A 25,504-nucleotide genomic window follows, 5' to 3' on the forward strand; every position below is an offset into this window, starting at 1 on the left:
AATGATAATGGACATAAGAGCCCTCGTCTATGGATCTAAAGTAACAGTATTTATAGGACAGTGAGCCGAAATTTTATTAGTTCATTCGGGAATCAGAACATAAAGTCTATTTTTTTTCTCTCGAAAGCAGGGAAACCAATTCATCTAGAGATGTAGTCGAAGTTGTGGCTGATATGTGCCACACAAATTCGGTTGGTTTTATGGAGGGATATGTCGAATGTAAAATACAGACGTTCTTCCGAACTTGTGTTAATAACCCCGAAGCTGGTCACCGACCTTGATACCGGTAAAACGCGGTGGCTTCTCGTAAGTACGAGAACAAACTAAACCACTTCAGTTTTAGTTTTTATGCAAAGCTAATTTAGCCAGACAGAAGTATGACTAAATCAATACCATTTTTTCTCTCGTCATTCAAGATTAAGATGTGACGTATCACTCGAAACCAAGTTTATTGCTAGCTGGGTGGAAACCTGTTGTTTGAAATTATACAATAGTCTTTTCATACCCCCAACAAAGAACAGGGAAAAAAATAAAAGATTTGTACCCTGTATGTTCGTGTGACCCACCTGGTTCATGTAAAATCAATTTAATCAAATTATTGAAACTGATAATGTGGAGATCCCACACCGGCCAATCAGCGCTCGTCTTTCAACGTTAAAGGTTCAGTGGAAGCTAGCGGTAAACCTGTTGTTAGACAATTTTTACCGTCTTCCCATTTACCCAACAAAGAAACAAACAAAAGATTGACACTCTTATAAATACAATGTTCACCTGACCCGCCCGAGTAATGTAAAATCAAATGAAAGAATCTGATAAAGTGTAGACCCCACACCGACCAATCAACGCTCGGCTCTCAACGCTAAAGGTTCCGGGAGCGACTGGATGTAAACAATCATCTGACAGGTGAGCTATCAGAGAGTACGCTGAGTCTATTGTTATTATTGTTCATTCGCTTAGGACTTTACTTATGAGAGAACAGTTTCACAGCCATTATAGCCAGTCAATCAGAAGTTCGGTGACGGTTTTGAAGCGATCAGCACAGACGGCGTACAACCTTAGAGCGAGACCCAACCCTCGCCTACTGCAGGCTTACCTGGTTTTAGACTTGGGACATTACTAAAACAAAGGGAGCTCCCTTCGACCCCCAAACCAAGCTCTCCTCTAATTTCGTTTGGGTAAACATGCAAACATTTCATCTCTAGTTAAACTCTTCAATTTCCCGACGCCTCAACTCGTGCAGTACCTACTAGCTAACCTACTAGGCTACCCTAAGTTATCCTTACTCATCATTCTCGTTGGTGCAAATCATTCGCCTTTTCTCTCTCTCTCTCTCTCTCTTTTTCTCTCTTTATTTATAAGAATTCTAGGATGCACCATTAGGGTTTATAGAAATAGTTGTTATTGTATACTAAATCACCAAATAGCTAAGCTAAATGGGCAAAATGTACCCTACTAGGCTACTAGATATAGTAGGTAGCTACTATGCAGTTTAAAGGTGGAGGATGTCACGGGCCAATGTCAAGCAAGGTTAAATCATAACCTTCCCTTCCCTAACCAAGGGTGCGAGGTCTTACCTGCCCTGCCTCCGTAGAGGGTTACCTACCGCCATCAGTGCACTTACATGGTGCACTGTAGGTATTAGGGTAAAAAACTGCATGGTACAGGGTTGGACCATGTACGATCAATGTGTACAACCCCAAGAAAAGTACATTATAGGGTTAAAACAATCAAGCAGGCCACGCAGGCCAGCTACCATCAGTGCAAGCCACCCTCCGAAAAAGTACATTATAACGCGTCCTGACACCCGAGATGGGCATCAGTCGCGACTTGTTGTGGTGAGAAACGGAGCTAAACGACCTCTACTCTCCTTTCGAAGTAAGTATTTTCCCCAAAGTTAGAAATTAAGGCCAAATTTTAAGATTTAAACAGATTTAAACAGAGGGTACTGAAAATGGCGCCCACGGCAGTGGAAATCTCACCAAAACGCTTAGAAATTTTTACTTACAACTAAAAATGTTTCGAAGATTGACGCCATCGCGATGTTTACGGAGTAGCTTGTGTCAATAAACTAAACCATTTCCTGTGATAAATCATCCGCACACCACTTGTACCCCCAACAGACGCTGGAGCACTTTTATCACAACAATCGAAACACGATTTCTCATCAACAACAAGCCAGGCGTAAACAGCTGTTGGGTAGAAGATACGGAGAAGCGTTCTCTTGGCTAATTTTTAAAAATAAAGTAAGTACAACATCATATTTTACATATTTGATGATTATTTAATTTGAAAATATTCGTTATTGAAAAGTAACTCGCCTCTGACTCAAATTTAAGTAATTATTTTTCTGATTAGAACGTTCTTTCAAGTTCTGTATTATGACGTCACGACATCTTGACTTTCGTCACCTATTGTAAATAATTGCTATACTCAACTGTCATTGCAGAACAGTTTACCAGTTATTCGTGCAGATTGTTATCAGCTATACATGTAATTGTTATAATCGTAATGCGTATATATATCTTTATTATTTACTTTTTGGATATATGAAGATGTTTTACTGCTGGATTATCGCCGTAGTGTAGACGCATTCGTTTTCGGCGGTCCATGGGCCTCTGTCTGTTTTCGCACCATAAGAAATTATGGGGCCGAATTTGCAATGACCAGAAAGTCGTTAAAAGAGGAAAGTTAGCATTGAGGGGCATATGTTTGACTGAGAAAAATACAAATTTATTCAATAGCTAGCTTGTAAAAAAATACTTGGTTATAAAAACTTGATGCAACTAAGCAGCATGTCTACTATGGGTTTCAGAGACAGTGCAAGCACGTTTTTGGGCAATACCTATTTCTGTAACGAACACTCGTAACAGAACGAGATTTTGCTATAGTGCATTACACCCAGTGCCGTAATTTATAAGGGATCGTGAATCACTAATCGTAAAGAATAACGACACTTGTCCTTGTACCAAGAGACAAAAACTCCATTATGCAGAAATGGATACGAACACGCGTATAAAGCTCCACCTACCCTCTCCCCCCCCACCCCCCCCCCTCACCCGCCGGCCATCCCTTTTCTTCTTCCGTTATTCCTCCGCCTTCCTTTCTTCTCTCTCTGTTGCCATTCGGTATGTTGTTGACCCTCCAAACTGGGTATAAGACTACACACAAAACGTTGAAATTGGTGAAATTAGGCTATGTATTGGAAGTATATATACAAAAATATTATTAAAGCAATTTTATCATTATTGCATTACTATGACAACTAGAATTCATGGAAACAGTTTATAATATGGAACGCAGTATGTGTGAGCCTCCACTAATGTGGCAACGATGATTTTGCCATTCTTAGCATGCAAACATTAAAGCATGCAAACAATTAAGGTTACATTTATTTCTGGCATACGATTATTTAAGAAATTCAAATACTATTAAAGACTGAAATCATGAAAAGTGCTAGCAAAAACAAAAAGCAAAAAAAAAAAACGTAGTCGTTCCTCTATGCACTTTTCCGTATTCTTCTCATCTATGGTTTTCGGCAGCCAGATGTACGAAAACGTTAGAAACATTTGATTTTATCTACGTTAGAAATATCTGTAATTTTTCGGGGTAATTTGGTTGCTAAAAAGGGATAATATACATGAATTAAATCAAAATTTTTAATAACAATGTAAATTTAAACTAAATACAAGAGTAAAGTAAACAGTTTAGGGAATAAAAACTTTGCAGTTTCGTCGTCTTGTCGTCGTCTGTCGTCGTCTGCTGTTTGTAATTGTGTTTATGGCGCGCGCGCTTAGAAACCAGGAACAGCAACGGGTTTAAAGTGCAATGTGGAGTGAACTGAGACCAAATGTGTAATAACAATCAAATAAGCACTGTGGAGTTTCAGTTGTGATGGCAGTAAGGATAAAAACCGCCGATTACAAGGTAAGAATGAATTCAGTTCCACCATAACCCCGGAATAACAAGTTTCATACTTTCACTAATATAAGGCAACAAATGTTGTTTTATTGTGCTGATTACAACTGCAATCTTGAGTAAGATCAATAAACGTTACATACATACGCTAACATTGTTCAAATGAGTGCTGGGAAGGCTGGGGAAAGATGGTGTCCGTCACTGATGAGACCGTCCATGAAAAACGTAGCCGCCATATTGGATTTCAAAACTGCCTTGAAACATATTTTACGAAGAGCTCACATGCTTATTTTAGTTCGTATTGGGCTTTCATATATCACAATATGTTGACGAAACTTCAGTCTTTTAAATGGTATGCTTAGAGTTGCAATTGTATTCATGTTTCACCAATTAAATATCGAGTGAATAAGACCCGTCCACCGTGATGAGGGTTGGCCTGAACTGATGTTTCCCCCCTAATGCATCCTGACACCGGAGTAGAGGTCTTTAGCTCCGTTTCTCACCAACAAGAAGTCGCATCTGATGCCCATCTCCGATGTCAGGACGCGTTATAATGTACCTTTTTGGGGTTGTACACATTGATCGTACATGGTCCACCCCTGTACCATGCGGTTTTTTACCCTACCTAAGGATCCTTGCAGCGTCCTTTCAGGCCCCTAGCTGCAGCCTCTTTCATTCCTTTCACTGTACCTCTGTTGATATTCTCTTTCTTCCATCTGGCTTTCTACCCTCTATACTAACAGTTGTTTCATAGTGTAACTGCGAGGTTTTCCCCTGTTATGCCTTTCAAACCTCCTTGCTGTCTATTTCCACTTCAGCAGTGAATGATCTCTTAGGTCCCAACACTTGCCCTTTGGCCTAAATACTATAGCTAACTATATTCTATCATAAGAGTGTGGGGATCTTACCTGGCCCCAGGGGCCTGTTGAATTTCCTACTTAACCCGAGGCTTGGTGTCATAATTTGTTAAGAGTAAAAATAGTGGGATGCATCCTAACCTCACCTTCCCAAAGTTAATCTAGTCTGGCTGGGTCCTGGTCGTTTTAGCCATATAAGTCATTTAGGCCGTAACATCCAAATTAACAAACGGTTGAAACGTCTTATGGCCTAAACAATGAAAGATGTTATGTTCATGGTACGTATTTATCGTCATTAATTTATGTTTTACATGCGTCCCCAAGGGGCTTGATAAACACTGCCTATTTTGCACATAAGCTGGAATCTAAAAGGGTGCTTACAGTGCCTCAGTTGAGGGGGTGGTATGGTCTTTGCCTGCTACCTCAGTGCCTGCGAGTTCAATTCTCGGGCTTCATTGAGGTGTGAGAGATGCGTATTTCTTGTGATAGAAGTTCACTCTCTATGTGGTTTGGAAGTCACGTAAAGCTGTTGGTCCTGTTGCTGAATAACCACTGGTTCCATGCAACGTAAAAATATCATACAAACAAACTAACAAAAAGGGTGCTTACGGCCAAAATGACCAGGAAACACTAGTTTAGGGTTTTGGCTCTATATCTGGTGGCTTTGGAGCTGGTAAAGATGGTTCAGTAACAACCATTTTACGTGCAGAAGGGGTGCCATGATTGTTACCAGCCCCTTGAGGATGAATGTACAAACAAACAAAAGAAAGGTACATAACAAAAACAAAAGGCAGTAAATATTCCAGACCTTGGTAATATTCTTCACTGGATACCCCTGTTATATGATGCTGTGGGCTTGTATGTTAGGAAGAGTACAAATTTTTGTTGAATTTGTCATTTTTACTGTGGAGTTTGACCCCTCTGTTTTTAGTCATACCAGGCTTAGGAGCCACACCCCTGTCTTCCCCTTAGCATTGCATACAGCATATTCTGTACTTTGAGGTTAGGGGGTATGTATTATCTCAGTCCATGTGATTCATTGCAGTTATGAGAAGGATTAATGGCCTCAGTATCATTAGTGCTTACACAGAAGGCAGTCATTCTTAAGTTGAATATATTAAAAAAATTCATTTCTTGAAACAGCAAGGCATGAGAAGTGTTTGTGCTTAAAGAACATACCCTGTTGCCCTGCAGTGCTCAAGAGCTTAGGACAGAACACCTTCAAAACAATGGCAGTGAACTTAGAAATTGATGCAAGTCTTATTTTTTCCACTAAAGGCCCGACTGCTTTTGTATTCCTTTAAGGAGAAATGAAAAATGACAATTCTTGTACCATTTCTGACATTAAATCAAATATGGATGAGGAATTAAATATTGCTCTGCAATTTCATACCAATACATGAATAATGTAATTTATTTTTCATTTTATTTTGGTTCTGTATTTTTTACCTTTTTGTGTTTTATCTATCTGATGCTTCTTAACTACCCCTTTACCAAGCTTAAAAAATGACTAGCTTTCGTCAAAGGTATATCCTTATACGTATGTAAAAGAATTCATGTCTATATATTCAAGGAAAATGTTAATTATTGTGAATTTTTTTATTTATAATAGTTTTTGTGTTAAATTTTCATTTTTACCGTACTTCATACACACGTCAGGATTAAAGACAGGAAAGTATTCATATAATATGTATGCACTGACTGAATGAATTGTATAAATATTTTCCCCTTTTAGCTTGAATTATTTCTTTTGTTGAATTTATAATGTGAAATATTTATGGTAGTGATCCCAGCCTTACGTTTCCTTCTACATCAGGAACAAACAGTATTCCACAAATGCCTCGATGTGTTATTTCTTGTTCCTGAGCATCCATTAAGTACCTCTACCTCTCTTACTATATATTTGCATGTTTATAAAATGTTATATTCAGTCATTCCTTCTTTTGTCATTTTTGTCTTGTCTGTTGGCTTCTGAATCAGACCTGTTGAATTAGCTTTTCCTAACATACCACCTGAGTTGATGGACAACTTGACATTTAGAATATACTAACCTATTGTCTGACCTTAGGTGGTTTGATACAGGCACATAATAATGAAAAAAAGAATATATAGTACTTCATTAAATACAAATCCCTCCCTACACTTGGCTGCAGATGCCTTTGTTGTACAACAATGCTGAACATGTTTCTAAATAGTTAAGGTTAGATTCAAGGATGTAGGCTAACAGGACCATCTTCATCTTTTTTATGATTGTTATTCTGTCGCAAGTATTTTATTATTGCTCTATATTGTCACAAGGATCATGTGCCTAATATACTACAAGAGCCATATGGAAATATAAGGTATAAGAAATTAGTGCTTACATGTATTCAATGAAAGAGCTAGGTACTTATGCATTTTAGTATTTCCTTATGACTTTTGCAGTTTATTTATTAGTGTTTAATTTTACAATTTATCTTGGACTGAAATGTAAGGCAATGGTTTGTTTATACAATATGAAAATTCTAAAAAAAAAAAAAAAAAAAAAAAATTGTTTGTGTTGGGAGCATTGTTATTCAAGATTTTTCTTTTCAAATTGTCGTCAGATATTTTAATAGATGTCTGAAAATGGTACACATGTTGACGTGCATCCAACAACGCAGAATCCCACTGCAGCATGGGAGCAGCTTAAAAAAACACAGCGAGTCTTTAAACTCAATGTCAAGTCGCCGACTACACCACCGGAAGAAAAAATGGTGAGTAATTTTGTTTGTTGGTTTGGATAATGGTCCCCTGTTTTCCAAGAATATTTGTATATATTGTAGACTAGATTTAGCACTGTAGCTAGTAATAATGAAGCTGCCAGGTACCAGGAGTGATATACATACTAAGTAACTCCCAGACCATGTGTCAGTTAGTTGTTCTTGCTCTTTTCATTGTATTGAGTATGCTTCCTGAATTTCAGTTCTTGTGTGTCATATTTGTCTACGTCGTTTGCTGTTGCATTCACTTACATGAGAATGTTCAGTGGTTCAGAAAAATTCTTTAATTTTTTACTTCTTATTCAACTTTGAACTGTGATCCTACATATGCAGATACTTTTTTGAAAGTTCTAAAGATGCTTAAGATATGTTTGTTCCGACACGGCATACAAACCTTCGGTCCTTTTACAATAGGAAGGTACTAGCGGCAGCTGGATAGGTCGTAAGCTTTCGAACAAGGGGTTCGGTAGTTAACTGCTTGTCCGACAGGCGCGCGCGCGCGACTGGGAGGTAAACAAACCACTTTTGCTTTCGGCCTCACAGTGAGTGGACGTGTGTGTTCGACGCTCTCTGCCCGCTTCTCGTCGTTTGCTTTCCCTTGAGTATATGGTTGTGTTTGTGTTGAGTAATCATTGTAAGTACAATCATTTCCTCTCTTTTTCATTAATTGTGAGTAATCTGATCAATTATGGAGTCTCCACGCCCCGCTACCCTCCGGAGATTGTGCCCGGGTACCGAAGGGCGTAAATGCGGTAAGTTCCGCTCCTTTCCAGAAATTGATCCCCATATTTTGTGCGCTCGGTGTCGGGGCCGCGAATGTACCCGAGCCGAGCCCTGCGAAGTTTGTATGTCTTGGTCGGAGGCGCAGTGGGGCTTGTACGAAGGTAGGAAGAAGCGAAGGCCTGCAAAGGAGTCGTCGGAAAGCTCTCCCGCGACTCCTTTGGTTACGGACACTTCGTCTTCTTTCCTGCCGCCCGCTCAGCTCCCACGCTTGGCGCCTTCCCCTTCGGGGGGGATTTCTAGGTCCTTCTCCTCACCCGATCTGTCGAGTGTGGAGGAGGGCGCGAGATACCCCGACGTTGAGTTGTATTCTGGGTCCTCTATCCGTTCGTCTACATCGCACGGACGGGTAGAGGATCCTGCTAATCACCCGACCTTTGTGGCTTCCTCAGGTGCTGTTGCCGCGAAGGACGACCTCGGACAGGTGTGGGCATCGTTGGGTCTGCAGGGCGTGCCGAGTGTCCAGGGTGCTCTACCATCTCGCTGGCTCTGTGGCGGTCCACGCATGCTACGGTGACGACCAGTACCACAGACCCTGTCACTCCTGGCTATGCTTCACCTCCTCAACCTGGTGTACACCCCGCACGCGGTCTCTGTTACACCAATACATCGGTGCAGGGGCCAGTCGCCGTACCACAGGGGATGTGATGCGCCGCCTTGGGTTTTGCCGTCTGCCTCGACCGGACTTCGTGGTCCCGAAAGAGCTCGCCCCTGGACCTCCCACAGTACCTAGGATGTCTGTGCCGCTGGTCCGTCCACCTGGTCTGCCTGTCAGCCTGCCGACCTGCCCAGCCGCTGTTTACGGACTGATGTTGCTGACCACTGCTGCCGTTTCCTGTATCTGTTTCCTGCCGTCTCCACTGCTGTTCCTGTGATGCCTGCACCTGCTGACGTTGTTCCTGTTCGTGGCGCCGCTGCTTCCGATGCCGATGTGTTCGGACAGGTGCGTCCGGGCCCTGTTGCTTCGGCGCAACAGCAGCCCCGGCTCCGCCCTGGATGACAGATCTGACATCGGTCCTGAGGAAGCTGACGAAGAAGAAGAGGAAGAGGAGGAAGGTGTCGTCGTCGTCGTCTGCCGCCTCTTCCCCTTCTTCTTCTAAGGCTCCACAGCCTAAGAAGAAGAAGGTCGCCTCCTCCCCCCCTAAGAAGTCTCCTTCGGGAGCTTCTAAGGGCCCGTCTCGCTCCGGTGAGACGGGGGGGTTCTTACCGCTGGTCACCCTGCTCCTTCGGGGCAGGACCCGTCTCTTCTTCCGCAAGGAAGAAGACTACGGGGACCAGAGGAGTGCCGGCTAACACCAGGCACTTCCTCGCCTGCTGTTAGTGGTTCGACCACGGCAGCAGGATCCGTCTCGGCCTCTCGTTCGCGAGATGGTACCGAGTGTTACGGTCGCCCACCAGCAACCGTGCAGCTAGGAACCAGACCTCTGAGCCAGCTCAGCATCAGTTCACGGCACGGAGCGGAAGAACTGGTGACAGCCGCTCACTAAGCACTCATCTTCCACCGACAGCTCTCGCTCTCGCGGCGATCAGCTGGCTACCCGGGCTGACGTGACGGTCCACGACCGGCCACGGGCTGAGGCTGGGAAGAGGTTCCCAGCCCTTCGCCGGCACCAGCCACGGCTGGTACCAGCGACGTGACGCGCCGTGAGGATACGCACCGGTCTCACCGTGACAGTGGAACTCGCCGGTCGCCTGACCGTCACTCTCACAGAGAGCGATCGGGTACGGCGACCAGCACCAGCTCTTCTGACACACGAGACCGGGGCCGCTGTCCTCAGTCCAGCCGTTCTCCACAGCGAGACGGCTCGACCAGGCCTGCAGCTCGATCGCCACCGCGGGTTGACGATCGCCTGCAGTCCTCCAAGCCCACTGGTTCTGCCAGCGAGCGAGGAGGGAGCGTCAGGCTGCCTCTCCCCTACCTTCAACCTCCTCGGGTTACACCGGGAGGAGCGAGGTATTGAGGAGTGATGTTGGAGGGGTGCGCCCCTCAGGATCCCACCACGACGTTCCTAACGTACCAGGACACGGTTCTCGGACCGGCCAGGTCGTATGCACAAGTGGCTGGAGGAGACCGCGAGAGGGGTCTGTCGCTGTTCCCCCCCACCCCCCCCCCCCCTCGAGGATGGACTCGGTCGGGAGCTGCTCCTGTTCGAGGGACTGGATGGTCCTACTCCACAGGATGCAGTCACTCCTGAGATTCAGAGGAACTTTGCCGAGGTAATTGCGCTGATTCGTCAGCACAAACGACCTCGGGGAAGGATCGCCGGCTACCCACCATCCGAGCCCACGTCCCGGCTCGAGTTCGTTCTGGGGCCCGAAGAGGGAAACCCAGACCGACAGTGGGTTTGCCGCGTTCTGAGCCTTGCCGAACTCAGTGCTGGGACCAGGTAAATCTCTTGTCTCCGGCAAGACGGTTCTCTCAAGTCTGGCAGGTCGGAGCAAGCTGCTTCCCACCTCCTCTGCTGCGACAGCGGCGTTTTTTTTACGTGCCATCTGAGGACCCGATGCCGCCCAAACAGGTGAACCCCCCCCCCCCCCGGCCCAGTTAGCCAGGCTAACGCCGGGTGTGTCTCTGCAGCAGCTCCTGTCCGAGAACCTATGGTTCTCGCAGCAAGAGGCACTCGGCCTGGAATCCACTGCCATGGCAGCTTTTTCCAGGCAGTCTCCTGGATAGATCTGTGGTCCCTCACAGTATCTAAGGTCGCAGCCAAACGTCCGGGGGAATTTCTCCCGAAGATGACTCTGCCTTTAGGAGACTTTGCCAGTCTGGGGGAAGAGCCATCTCCTTCCTTGCCCACCAGACGGTAAACCTCTGTGCGGGAAAACCAAACCTGGTTCTCCGACGTAGGGACGCTGTCCTTACTCGAGTTTCCAGGGTCGGCTGGGCGTGAAGCGGCATTGGGGAACTCCGCAACGGACCTTTACGAGTTCCACGTCTCTCTTCCCAGGAGAGATGGTGGACTCTGCGGTGGACGGATGGCGTCACTGACGACAGTGACCGTCTAGTTCACAGGGCAGTTTCGAAGGCTTCTGGCAGCCTCAAACTGCGGCCAAGCCAAAGAGCTCGGCTAGCGCTTCCACGGGTGGCTAAGATGGTAGTCGCGTCGAAGCCCCGTGGAAAGACTCTGTCTTCTTCGACTTCTGCAAAGGGGAGCCGTAACCAGCCCTCCTCCCAGCCCTCCTTCTCCCGCAGGAGGCTCTGGGAAGAAGTCGAAGAAATTGGGGGGGAAACGCTAGGGACTGGCGTTCCCCCCCCACCCTCACCTGCTGCCGGAAGTGGGAGGGGGTGCCTGGCCAGCCATTGGGCAACTTGGCAGCGCTACAGGCGCCGAGACCTGGATTGTAGATGTCCTTCGGGAGGGATATCTATTACCCTTCGAATCTCGGCCACCCCTACACCTCCAACCCGGTCCAACAGCAGTCGTACGTTCCAGGGTCATCGAAGGACGTTAGCATTGAGACAGGAGATCAAGACCATGCTGAGCAAGAGAGCTGTAGAAATCGTCACGGATCAGTCACGGGCTTTTACAGTCGACTCTTCCTGGTGGAAAAGTCTACGGGAGGCTGGCCCCGCCCGGTGATAGATCTCTCTCCCCTGAATCGGTTTGTTCGCAGACCCGGTTCACAATGGAGACGGCACGTTCCGTGCTCGACTCCATCAGGGAGAACGATTTTCAGGTTCTGCTTTTCAGTGGACTTGAAGGATGCGTATTTTCCAAACCCTACCCCATCATCAGTCCTCCAGAAAGTACCTACCGCTTCATCCTCGACGGGACGGTGTACCAATTCAGGGCACTTTGTTTCGGTCTCTCAACCGCCCCACAGGAGTGTTCACGCGAGTGTTCACTCTGGTGTCCTGCTTGGGCCCATTCGCACGGGATACGTCTGATGAGGTATCTCGACGATTGGTTAGTCCTGGCGAGCTTCCCGCGCTCGCAGTTTGCTACAGGACAGGGATCGACTACTCGAGTTCTGTCGCGATTGGGGATCGTTGTGAACTTCGAGAAGTCCGATCTCGAGCCCAAGCAGAGGATGAAGTACCTGGGTATGCTGATCGACACGGTAGCAGGGCGAGTCTTCCCCGCAGACTCGCGGATCAGCAGATTCAGGGATGGCAGCCAACAGATTCCTGTCTCGGCAGGAAACAGGTAGCTCAGCGATGGCAAAGTTTGTGATCGGAGCACCTGTCGTCACTCGAGAAGTTAGTCCCTCACGGCGTCTTCACCTGCGGTCTCTTCAGTGGAGACTAAAGGAGACTTGGTCACAGGCGACGGGATCCCCCAAGCTTTCCAGTGTCCACTGACACCGAGGTGAGGCAGGACTCTAGCCTGGTGCTGGACATAGGACCTCTTAAGAGGAGTGCCTCTGCGCACTCCCCCCCCGGACATGCAGCTGTTCTCAGACGCATCGACGAGGGATGGGGCGCACACCTGGAGGAGTTGCTGACTTCAGGAGTGTGGGACGAGTAACGACAAGCACCTTCACATCAATGTACTGGAACTCAAGGCAGCGTTCTGCGCTCTCCAAGAGTTCCAGGAGCCGCTTGATGGGAACACTCAGTGGTGTTGATGTACGACAACAACCACGGTAGTGGCCTACGTCAACAAACAGGGGGGCCTAGTGTCTCTCCCGTTGTACCAGTTGGACCTCGGCAGGTGCACGAGTGGGCCAAGGCACACTCAATAGAGCTGTCGGCACGCTATTCCAGGGAAGAGGAATGTAGTAGCAGACACGCTCAGAACCGTCGGATCATGTGATAGGGACCGAGTGTCCTCTACACCAGGACGTGGCGGGAAAAGGAAACTCTTCGACCTGATGGGGGGCAACCAGTCGTGGATCTGTTCGCCACCCGGCACAACAGAAAGCTTCAGGTTTTCTTCTCAGCCGTGCCGGACCCATGGGCAGCTGCAGAGGACGCTCTTCAACACCCGTGGGACAACAACCTCTTCGCCTATGCCTTTCCCCCCGTTCAGCCTGATTCGCAAGGTGATCAGTCGCCCTGCACTCGGTCAACCCCGAATCTCAGGATGATCCTGGTGGCTCCCAAATGGCCACAGGCCATTTGGTATCCGGACCTGCTGGCTCTTCTCGCAGGAGAACCGAGAGAGATTCCCCCTTGGTCACAACCTTCTCGCCCAGACACACGCGAGCGTACCACCAAGCAGTCCAGTCCCTACGACCTTCATGGCTGGCTGTTATCCACCATCTCTTGCGAACGAGAGGCTTTTCTCGTAGCGCAGCAACAGATATGGCTGGAAACGTCCGTCAGTCCTCTGCAGCTGTGTACCAGGGGGAAGTGGGCCGTCGTTCTCGTGGTTGGTGTCGTAGACGGGGTCTCTCTCCTCTCAGAAGCCACTTCTCAGCAAGGTAGCGGATTTCCTCGTGTTTCTTCGCCCTCCCGGAGAGAGAAGCTCCTCTCAGTCCCCAACAGTCAAAGGATACAGAGCCGCCCTGGCTCTCGTCCTGAAAACTGAGGGGATTGGACATCTCGAACTCGTTCGAGATCTCCTTGCTTGATGAGAGTTCAAAAGGTCTTGCCCACCCAGGGAACTCAGGAGGCCCCCTGCGTGGGAGTGTGACTCTCGCGGGGGGGTCCTTAGGAGTTTGACTCGAACACCCTTTGTTAGCCACTCCGAGAGTCGTCAGACAGGGATCTGACCCTCAAGACCCCCTCTTCTGCTGGCCCTTGGCATCGGCGAAGAGAGTAGGGGAATTCTTCATGGTCTTTCCTATGATGTACGACACTCCAGGGGATGGGGATCTGTGACGCTCGATTTCGTACCCGAACTTCGTTGCGAAGACTCAGAAACTGTCGGTCCCATGACGAACAGGTTCGAGTCTTTCACGATTCCCTCCCCCTCCCTAATGGACTTCACCGATAATGATGCGGATGAGATGCTGCTTTGTCCTGTGAGGGCGCTACGGCGCTATCTGAAGAAAACCTCGACACCTCAGGCCTGAGTGTCGACGCCCTCTTCGTTAGCAACCGGGGTGGGTAACCAAGAAAGAAGTATCCAAGAAACACTCTTTCATTCTGGCTGCGTGAGGTCATCAGGAGGGCGTATGAAGGCTGATGGTAGTGTACGATCCGTACGTCCCGTCCGAGAGCTCACAAAGTCAGAAAGTATTGGCCCCCCCTCGTTGGCGTTTCGTAAGAACTCTCCGTGGCGCAGGTCCTGAAGGCAGGTGTCTGGTCTAACCAGACTACCTTCACCTCCTTCTACCTTCGAGATATTGCCCACAGGTCCTTGGATACCTTTTCCTTGGGACCCGTGGTGGCTGCTCAACAAGTTGTGTAGCTAACCCAGACCCTCGCAGGCTGAAACAGCATCGAGTCCTGGTGTGACTGTGTGGATGGATGTGTGAGTGAGTGAGTGACTGGCTCTCTCCCATCATCCTTTTCCTCCTCTACCTGTGGGCAGAGGGCCACGGTCGTCACTACGCTGGATGAGGACGAGATGCAGGTGAGCTATATGACAGAGCCCCATCCTATCCCTTTCACTAGGGATAGGAGCAGAATATCCACCACTTCCTCCTACAAGGGGGGGGAAGTTTGGATGCCTACAAAGAGTCAAACCCATGACTTTATATTTGCTCCTGTACAGGAACAAGTTCTTACATTTGCTGGTACGAAGAGATATTGCTTGCCTCTCTTCTTGTACTCGGTCCAGAGGTCTGACCATTGATCCTGCGGTGCCACACCCGATCAATCGGACAGAGGCTTGGATCCCTCCCTCGCTCTTACGACCAGGGAGGCATTCCAAGGTTGGGCGAACACCAGTCTGTTCACAAAAGACTCAGATTCCTCCCACCAAGAAGTGAGTCTTCCTATTGTAAAAGGACCGAAGGTTTGTATGCCGTGTCGGAACAAATGACAATTTTATACATTCAACTTCCCTGCCAGATATATACTTAGCTATAGACTCCGTCGTCTCCGACAGAATTTCAAATTTCGCGGCACACGCTACCGGTAGGTCAGGTGATCTACCGCCCGGTGCCTGGTGGCAGGACTAGGAACCATTCCCCGTTTTCTAATCAGAATTCTTCTGTCGCCGGGCCATCAACATTGTTGTTGGTTTCTTTCGATTGGTTTTTCTTTTTTGTTCACCGGCAATTGATCTTCTTGAACCGACTTTTGGTGAAGTATCTGGATTGTTGGATTGGCATACGCTTTTGTGGATGTTTTGTGGACTTGATTTTGGAATTTTCTTTGGAAAAATGTCTGACTCTGGAATGGTTGTGAGACGTTTTGTGTGAATGTAAGGCTGTAAGGTGAGGTTGCCGAAAGCTTCGGTGACCCTCACACGGTATGCAATTGGGTTGCAGGAGTACGAATGTTCTTTTACTAATACTTGTAAGGAATGTGAGAATTTGAGTGAGAATGAATGGAAGAATCTAACTAATTATTTAAAAAAGTTAGAGAGAGAAAGAGTGAGGAAGGCTTCTTATAGAAGTTTAAGTAGTTCTAGATCTGAACTAATTCCTAGCTTGGGATCTTCCCCAAGGGTAAGTATTGCTACTTCTCCTTCCATTGCAGCCCCTTCTCCTATTGCAGAACCTGTAGATTCAGCGAAAGAACTTGCGGATCTAAAAGCAGCCTTCAAGTTGATGGAAAACAAAAATGGCTGCCATACAAGGTAAGGCTAGTAGTATTATTCAGTGGACAGTGATATGAGTGTCCCCAGTGTAGTGGAGGGGCATCTGGTCGGCTCAGCAACGCTCCTAGGTCTAGACCTCTTCCAAGCTCACATGCCCAGAGGAGAAGGAATGCGAAAACCGAAAGGAGGTTGTGGAGAATCCCCACCGATCAGGTGTCCCTTCGGCGGTTTCTGTGACACCCCAGACTGCCAAGGATCGCTATTGTAAAAGCGTCCTACGTGAGTGTTTTTCGTCGTCGGGATCTTCATCTCCGAGACGTGATTGGAGAGATTCAGATCGATCTCGGCCACTCAAGAGGAGTTGGAAGGCTCCGACTATTGATTCGAGCCCAAGAAAACTTCCCTGAGGAGTCTCCCTCGGGAGTGAAGAAGGCAAGAAGAGCCATTCTTTCAACCAGAGTGAGAAGGAGGCAGGAGGTGGAGGCGATGGACTCCTCCCCTCCTCCTTCCCCTCCTCCCGAAGAGGATAAAGAGGAGGTTACGAAGAGATTCATGATGGCGATGCAAGAGCAGATTTCGTCTTTTGTAGGAGTCCTGTCAAAGGAGCCTCCTAGAAGGAAAGACTCTTCCCTTCCGATCAAAAGATCCTCCAGACGTATGGAGGTATCTGCCGCCAGGATCGATACTCCTACTCGAGGTGAGGTTTCGGTACGAACCTGGATGAACCTATCAGACGTCTGGCACCGGCCAGGAGTGAGGAGTCACCCAGGAGGCAGGAGCCAAGAACCAGGAGTGAGGAGTCAACCAGGAGGCAGGAGCCAAGAGCCAGGAGTGTGGAGTCATCCAGGCAGGAGGCAGGAGCCAGGAGGCAAGAGCCAGGAGGCAAGAGGCAGGAGTCAGGAGTCAAGAGGCAGGAGCCAGGAGCCAAGAGGCAGGAGCCAGGAGTCCGGAGTCAGGAGGCAGGAGTCAGGAGTCAGGAGGCAGGAGTCAGGAGCCAGGAGGCAAGAGTCAGAGCCAGGAGGCAGGAGTCGGAGACTCGTTCCTGGAATTTATGACTCTTCTCCAAATAGGAGCTCCTCTCCTTCAGAGCTTAGGAGGTCTTTGAAGGACTCTTCCTCCAAACGTGAACTTTCTCCTTCGTCTGATCGAGGTTTAGACGAGTTGTCTGATGACGAACCTCCTGCTAATGAGGGACTCTCGAATTATAAGGTCTTAGCCTCATTATTGCTTCAAGAGTTTGGAGATTCTCTTAGTCCGGCGGCTCCTCCTTCTCCTCGGTCTCTCTTTTCGAGCTCGGCTACGGCAAAATCTTCGGCCTTTTTGAAAATGAAGCCTGCAATATCGATGAAGAAGCTCTCCATTCTTTAGATTCTTGGATGGACAAGAAGAAAGAGTTAGGAAAGACGGTATTCTGCATGCCTCCTTCCAAACTACATGGAAAGAGAGGTATTTGGTATGGGACAGGAGAGACTATGGGTCTTTCTCTGCCGGCCTCTGCAGATGCGGACTTTTCCAGTTTAGTGGAGGCCTCTAGACGTCACTCCTTAGGATCGGTCAGAGCGACGTGGAGCACTTCAGAGTTGAACCACTTTCTAAAGGGACTTTTTGTCACTTTAGAGGTGTTCAACTTCTGGATTGGGTCACTCGGAGTTCTGGCCAACAAATCTAAAGATCCGGAGTTTCTTAAAAACCCAGAGATTCTCCATAGCGTCCTGTCTTGCATGGACAAGGCAGTACAGGACGGTTCTGGGTGAAGTGGCTTCCTTTTTGGTGCTGGAGGTCTCCTGAAAAAGAGATCATATATGGATCCCTATTATCAAAAGGGGTTTCTCCGAGCCAGAGGACTGCTTTATTGTTCGCCCCTCTATCGGATCATCTGTTTCTTCTCAGTTAGTGAAGGATATATCTCGCTCGCTAACTGAGAAGGCGACACAAGACCTACTAACACAAACGTCCAAGAAAGGACGCCCTGTAGTGTCGGCGATTAAGAAGGACTCTCGTCCTCCTCAGCAGCCCTTTCATGGAGGTACAGCGGCTCGTCCCCCTGCCAGAAAAGAAGAGCTCTGATAAGAGAGGAAGGTCTTCCTTTAGGCCCTTCAAGAAATCAAATGACTTGTTGCTCCTTCAGCACCAGTGGGCGCCAGACTCCTGAACTTTGCAGGAGTATGGGCAAAAAGGGGAGCGGACCCTTGGTCAGTGTCGGTCCTAAAGAAGGGATATGTAATCCCCTTCGAGAACAGCCCTCCCCTAACATCTACGCCTCGGGAACTGTCAGCGAGGTACGGAGACCCGGTAATGAGAAAGACTCTCCTTCAAATGGTGGAACAAATGTGGAAAAAGAGGCCATCGAACTTGTGCAGGATCCACACTCCCCGGGATTTTACAATCGCCTTTTTTCTAGTACCAAAGGCATCGGGGGGGGGGGGGGGGGGGGTGGGGTTGGAGACCAGTTCTGGACTAAGCGCTCTGAATCGCTTTGTTCAGAAAAAAGAAGTTTGTTCCGACACGGCATACAAACCTTCGGTCCTTTTACAATAGGAAGGTACTAGCGGCAGCTGGATAGGTCGTAAGCTTTCGAACAAGGGGTTCGGTAGTTAACTGCTTGTCCGACAGGTGCGCGCGCGCGACTGGTAGGTAAACAAATCACTTTGCTTTCGGCCTGCTGGCGTGTGGACGTGTATCATCGCTCTCTGCCGCTTTATCGTCGTTGCTTTCGCATGGTTGTGTTTTTCTTTTCTATTTATCTAGTGAACTGAATTGTAAGTACAATCATTTCATATTTATTTCCATTGAATTCAATTGTGAATTAAAGGATCTTGGTTTCACCACGCCCTCCGATTACCCGAGTGCCGGGACTGAAGGGCGTAAGTGCGGGAATTCATTTTCCTAGAAATGATCCTCGTATTGTGTATGCTCGGTGCCGAGGGCGGGAGAGCGCTCGCTCCGAGCGTATATTTTGGTTGGAAAATGTGTAGATGAAAATCGTAAGTAAGTGCTCTTTTCATTTATATTTTTTTGACTGTATGCTCGTTGCCGAGCGAATGCGCTCGGCACGGAAACTTATTCTGTATGGAAGTGGAATCCGCAAGTACAGTATTCTTTTTCATTTTCATATATTATTTTGATTGTAGCAATACTCATTTTGGATCAGTTTCCGAGCTTACCCGGAAATTGATCTTTTCCCCTTTTTATTTGAATGAAGTGAAATCGCAAGTGCAGTTCTTTTTTCATTTTCATATTTTATTGAGATTGCATTGTTTTACTGGGATCAATGTTTCCGCTATTTACCGGGAATTGATCCTTCCCCTTTTTATTTGTATGAAGTGAAATCGCAAGCGCAGTATTCCTTTTCATTTTCATATATATATTGATTGCATCAATTCATTATGGATCAAGGTTTGGTGCCATAAACCTTGATCCATAAAGGTAAGGAATGGATCCTTTTACCCTAATACCCTTGCGCTCGGTACCGAGGGCGCAAATGCGCTCGATCCGAGCCCTTATTCATTGTGAAGTGAATCGTAATGCAAGATTCTTTTTCATTTTATTCTTTTTATTATTGATTGCTTCAATATTTATTTGGTTCAAGTTCCGCTCAGTCAGGGAATTGATCCTTATGCCCTTGCATTCGGGCCGATGGCACGATTGCTCTCGGGCTCTTATATTATTGTTGGGTACATGGGTGCTGTGCGGGGGTGGGGAACGAGAACCCCCCCCGCTCAGCTCCCACAGATGGCCCTTCCCCTTGGGGGGGGGGGGGGTGGTATGGTTATCGGCGTTCTTCTCCTCGCCCGATCCGTCGGAGCGCGGGGGAGGGCGCTCGGTGCCCGATGTACAATTGTATCGGGGTCTTCCACTCGTTCGGAGATAGGGCTCACCCCCCCGCGCGAGGGGACTTCCCCCCCACACTAATCGCTACTACTGTTATTTCCGCAGGTGCTACTGCCACGAGGGTGGACCTTGGTGAGGTATGGGCGTCCTTCCATTTGCAGGGCGTGCTAGTGTCCAGGGGCTGCGGTTCTATGTCTGGGCCTACTGCGGTCACCCATGGAGTGGTGTGACCACGCTCCAGGTGACGACGTCCCATCCTCACCTGGTGTAATCACCTCAACGTGGTCAACGTGCTTGCCTACAGCCGCGTGAAGTGCCGTTCGCCGTACCGAGAGGGGGGCGTGCCGCCGCCGCTCGTGGTTGCCGCGCTGCAGCGACCACACTTCCGCTGCCCTAGAGCTCGACCCTGGACCTGCCGCCGGTACCAGGATGTTGCTGGTCTGCTGCTCCACTTCCTGTGTTCCCGGTGCTGCCTGCCGTTTCTGGGCTGATGTCCCATGCACGTGGCCCTGCGCTGCTGGTCCCTGCCGTTGCTGCGCTGGCTGGTCCCTGCCGTTGTGCCGCTGGCGGTCCTACCGATGTGCTGGCTGTGCCTGCTGTTCCTGAGATGCCCATACCTACTGATGTCGTCCCTCGTTCGTGTGGTACTACCCCAGACTTTGGTCTGTCTGTACAGGTGCGTCCGGGCCCTGTAGCTTCGGCTACAGCAGCCCCGGCTCCGCCCTGGATAGCAGATCTTACGTCTGTCCTGAGGAAGCTGACGAAGAAAGAGGAGGAGGTGTCCGTCGTCGTCGTCTCATCTTCTTCATCGTCGTCGGCTGCCGCCTCTTCCCCTTCGACTTCTAAGGCTTCACAGCCGAGGAAGAAGAAGTTGCCTCCTCCCTCCTAAGAAGTCTCCCTCGGGGAGCTTCGGGACCCGTCGCCCTCACCTAGGTGGGACGGGAGGGTTCCTTCCGCTGGTCCTGCTGCTCCTTCGGGAGCGGGGCCCGTCTCTTCTTCCGCAAGGAAGAAGACTACGGGGACCAGAGGGTAACCGGCTAACACCGGTACTTCCTCGCCTGGTGTCAGTGGTTCTGCCACTGCATCAGGGGTCCGTCTCTCGGCCTCTCGTTCGCGGGAGGTACCGAGTGTACGGTCGCCTGCCAGCGACCGTGCAGCCAGGAACCAGACCACTCTGAGTCCGCTCAGCGTCAGGTTCACGGCACGGGGGCGGAAGACTGGTGACAGCCGCTCACGCGACTCTCACCAGACCAGCTATCACTCTCGCGGCGAACAGCTGGCTACCCGGGGACGTGACGGTCCACGACGGCCACGGGCTGAGGCTGGGAGAGGTCCTCCCGTTCGCGGCTGCCAGCCACGGCTGGAACCAGCGACGTGACGTGCCGTGAGGACAAGCACCGGTCTCACTGTGACAGTGGAGCCTGCAGGTCGCCTGACCGTCGCTCTCACAGAGAGCGATCGGGTATGGGTCAACCAGCACCAGCTCTTCTGACACTCGAGATCGGGGCCGCTGTGCTCAGTCCAGCCGTTCTCCACAGCGAGACGGTTCGACCAGGCCTGCAGCTCGATCGCCACCACGGGTTGACGATCGCCTGCAGCCCTCCAAGCCTGCTGGTTTCTGCCAGCGAGCAACGATGGGAGCGTCAGGTCTGCCTCTCCCGTACCTTCAACCTCCTCGGGTTACACCGGGAGGAGCGAGGTATTGAGGAGTGATCGTGAGGGGTGCGCCCACCCTCACGATCCCACCACGACGCCCTACGTGCCAGGCACGGTTCTTGGACCGGCCAGGACGTATGCGCAAGTGGATGGGGAAGACCGAGAGGGCTGTCGCTGTTCCCCCTTCTTAGGAGGAAGGTTCTCGTAATATGCTCTTGTTTGAAGGCTTAACGGTCCCACTCTGCAAGATGCTGTGACTTCCGAGATCCAGAGGAACTTTGCCGAGGTTATGGCGCTGATTCGTCAGCACAACGACCTCGGTGAAGGATCGCCGCTCCCACCAGCAGAGCCACGTCTCGGCTCGAGTCGTTTTGGGGCCCGAGAGGGAACCTAAAATCGACGGTGGGTCTGCCGCGATCGGAGCTTGCCGACTGTGTTGAACCAGGTAGTCTCTCGTCTCCGGACAAGAAGGCTCTCTCAGTTCTGGCCGGTCGAACAGCTACTTCAACCTCCTCTACTGCGACAGAGGCGTTTCTACGTGTCTTCGGACACCGTATTTGAATACCCCTTCGGTCCTCCTGAAGAGGTTTTCGACCTCGACGAGGACTGGAATGAGTCGGAGGACGGTATCGGCTCTCTCCTGTCAGGGTGTCGATCAGCCCCACCCAGACGACGTTCACAGTGGCGGCAGATCCTTACCTACAGTATGAGTTCGTAACCCTCCTCGGGAAAATAAAACGTTTTCTCCTGACGATACGTTTTCCCAGGCTCTGAGAGGCCATCGCCGTAAGGCGATGGCTGCTCCTTTTCTTCTCCAACTGCTAGTTCCGCTGGGAAGGCGAGCCAGTATCCATTCCTCCCCCACTTCCCTCTCTCCTTACGGCTACGAGGGAAAGGGAAGGGATCCTACAGAGATTTCTCTGTAAGATCCCACGTATAGGGGCTGCGCTACCGGGGGACCTTCGGGTCCATACCTGACGTAAGCCCCGGTCGTTTGAGGAGGGATCCTGCCCCTTTCTCGATTTCTACGGGAATCGAGAGGACCACAGCCGATATCGTTTGACGAATTCGGTGGGGGTGGGTTTCGCAGAGTGCTTAGAATTCTACGGAATTTCTAGCGCACTCAGAGTGTTCGAGTTTTTTACGATCTCCAAACACTTAGGCGAGACCACGGTCCAAAGTGAGCGAGAATCCCCGATAATTGTTACGATAATCGGGAACCTCGCTTATGCTCGAATTCCTGTAATTTCTAGCATTTGGAAGAAGACTGCTGCTGAAAGAAGAGTATCTCACAGTAGGCGATTAACCTGGAATAGAGAAGAACGGACGGGAACTTCCAGTTTGGCTTGAACTATCGTCTTTGGTATTCTGTTCACCATTGAAGCTTTCCTTTGGGAAAGACTTCTCCTTCACTCTCTTGACTAGAGAACGAAGGCGGTCGATCTCCAATCCTTATTCTCATTCCTCGAGGGGAAAAGAATTTAGGATGGAGGTCGTTGTACAGAACCTACAAATATACTACGTATATTACCCTCGCGACATGATTCTTGTAACAGTTTGAATTGTCCGGGGGTAGGCGCATACCATAGTTAACTCTACGGTTTGTGACCGAGACGAATTGTATCTTAATTGAACTGCAACTCGGGGTTGCCTGCAATCTCCCAGCAGTTATCAGTTTCGATTTTAGATACTTGGTATTGTCATGACAACACCAAATCAGCTTTTGTATTTACCGAAAATCCGTTTCGTTTAAATATAATTGCTCGAGCGTATTCTTTATGCTCGATGGTTCTAGCCGAACGCATTCCTTCGTGGTAATAATGGATTAACTGGCACTCAGGATGACGAGTCACCGAGAGCTACTGCGTATTGAACTGCCTGATAGCGGCTCAGTATCAGCTAGGTCTCGGAGATGCACGGTCGGGTTACGTCTCTCTCTCCCCTGGTTTGATTGACTACCGAACCGTATCTCTGCCCAACAATCATGGACTTAGGTCTCTGATTAACGGGGATTCTCGCAATAATGAAGGACCATCTTCTGCTGTGACGCTCGATTTCATCGCCTTCGACATTGCGAGAATTTTCAACAGAGATATCTCTTGGACTCTTTCATCTTCTGTTTACCGCACGGTAACAGAAGGTCTGTACTAGTCAACCGCTGCATCGCACCGCGATAATGCGAATGATTTTTGCAGACATCTGAGTTGTCTTCAAAAATATCTCTGTATTCGTAGGTGTGCAATTATTCATTGCTCGCCCCACCCGAATTAACAGATATGTCAGAAGACATCGCCTACTCTCCGACCTGACAGCTCTACTTCCAAATGTTCAGCCCATGAGAAGCAGTTCTTCAGGCAGTATTTCCCTGTCTTCATTACTGAAAAGCGCTCCGCTTTTATTGCAACTACGATCCTCACCGGACAGCAATGAATAGCGGTTAGCGTTCTCAGTCTTTTGTAGCACAGGTTCAGAATCTTGAGAATCCTTCTCTCGGTTCAGCTGCGAAGACGTAGGTTGCATTTTTCTGTACACCTTCGTCTTCAACGGCACATAGTGTTTGTTTCTCCTAGCCGAGAATCAACTATACTATGAGATATCTTGCCATCAAGGGACCTCGGTCTCTAGAAGGGCAATTGACTTTCGCCTGTTGGGCACATGCCTTAAGAGAGTCATCACTTGCCTTCTGGCATCGGTGACGAACAAATTATTTGTTTAGTCTCTTGGCAGAACCCTTTTAAGGCGAAGGTCACGTGACTTGCTCGGGTGCTTGGACAACTTGCCTCCTACCGAACGCAGTCAGTCGGCAGCTGTCAGAGCGCCCAAGTCTGTTACGAACTTCGCTGTGGACTTAATTCGGTTGTTCCAGAACAATCTTTTCTTCGTCCTAACGGCTTGTCACAGTACCCATACCATCGACACCCACCATTGAGTGTCGGTGTCCTATCCACTACCGAGAAGAACAACTTCGCTGCAGACGGATAGACCAGTATGGGTACAGGACATCACCGAAGTCGAGAAGAGGGTTAGGTCATACGACCATTCCCTTCTTTTCCTCTGAGGTAATTGCATGACTTTTCCTGCGAAGTCAAGCATACAGGGGATGGGGATCGTGACGCTCGATTTCGTACCGAATTCGTAGCGAAGACTCTGAACCCTTCGGTTCCTGACGATCGTTAGAGTCCTTCACAATCCCCTCCCTAATGGACTTCAGACATCCCAGGATGAGTGTTGAAGGACTCTTCGTCAGCACCAAGATGACCTAGAAGTACACTCCTCGAGTTACACAAGAACTTCTCCATGGCGCAGGTAGAAGGCAGGGGTCCTGGTACAACCAGACCACCGGCACCTCCTTCTACCTTTGGATATTGCCCACAGGTCCTTGGATCGTTTTCCTTAGGACCCGTGGTGGCTGCTCAACACGTTGTCTAGCTAACCCAGACCCTAGCAGGCTGAACAGCATCGAGTCCTGGTGTGACTGTAAGAATAGATAAGTGAATGAGAGAGTGACTGGCTTCTCTTCCTATCTTTTTCTCCCCCTCTACCTGTGGGTAGAGGGATACGGTCATCACCTTGCTGGATAAGGACGAGATGCCGGTGAGCTACTCGACAGAGCCCCATCCTATCCCTTTCACTAGGGATGGGGAGCGAATATCCACCACTTCCTCCTACAAGGGGGGGGAAGAAGTGGATGCCAACAAGAGACAAACCATAACTTTATGTTGCCTCTTGCAATAGGAACTTGTTTTCTTGTTTGCTGGTATGAAGAGATACGCTTGCCTCTCTCTTAGTACTTGGTCCAGAGGTCTGACCATTGATCCTGCGGTGCACACCCCGATCAATCGGACAGAGGCTTGGATCCCTCCCTCGCTCTTACGACCAGGGAGGCATTCCAAGGTTGGGCGAACACCAGTCTGTTCACAAAAGACTCAGATTCCTCCCACCAAGAAGTGAGTCTTCCTATTATTGTAAAAAGGACCGAAGGTTTGTATGCCAGTGTCGGAACAAATGACAATTTGTCCAAAACTTGCATTTTTCCTAACTATACAAAACCTGAGGTCCTTTTACACATAGCCCCACCTCATGCCACCCCTCACTCTGCAGTTTTTTGCTTGGGCCAAAAGCAAAA

At 49.0% G+C, this 25,504-nt stretch overlaps 1 protein-coding gene across 1 annotated transcript in view; it reads left to right on the forward strand.

Annotated features, from left to right (window-relative positions):
• Positions 1–640: 640 nt before the first annotated feature.
• Positions 641–25,504, forward strand: part of LOC135197030 (metallophosphoesterase domain-containing protein 1-like) — a gene marked incomplete in the record, with an annotated part of 53,554 nt that continues 28,690 nt past the window's right edge. Inside the window, 2 exon segments of the mRNA XM_064223939.1 lie at positions 641–903; positions 7,358–7,507. Coding sequence (XP_064080009.1) covers positions 7,370–7,507 — 138 coding nt within the window.

Source organism: Macrobrachium nipponense, chromosome 18 (assembly GCF_015104395.2).
Source record: "Macrobrachium nipponense isolate FS-2020 chromosome 18, ASM1510439v2, whole genome shotgun sequence".
Classification (NCBI taxonomy): Eukaryota; Metazoa; Arthropoda; class Malacostraca; order Decapoda; family Palaemonidae; genus Macrobrachium; species Macrobrachium nipponense.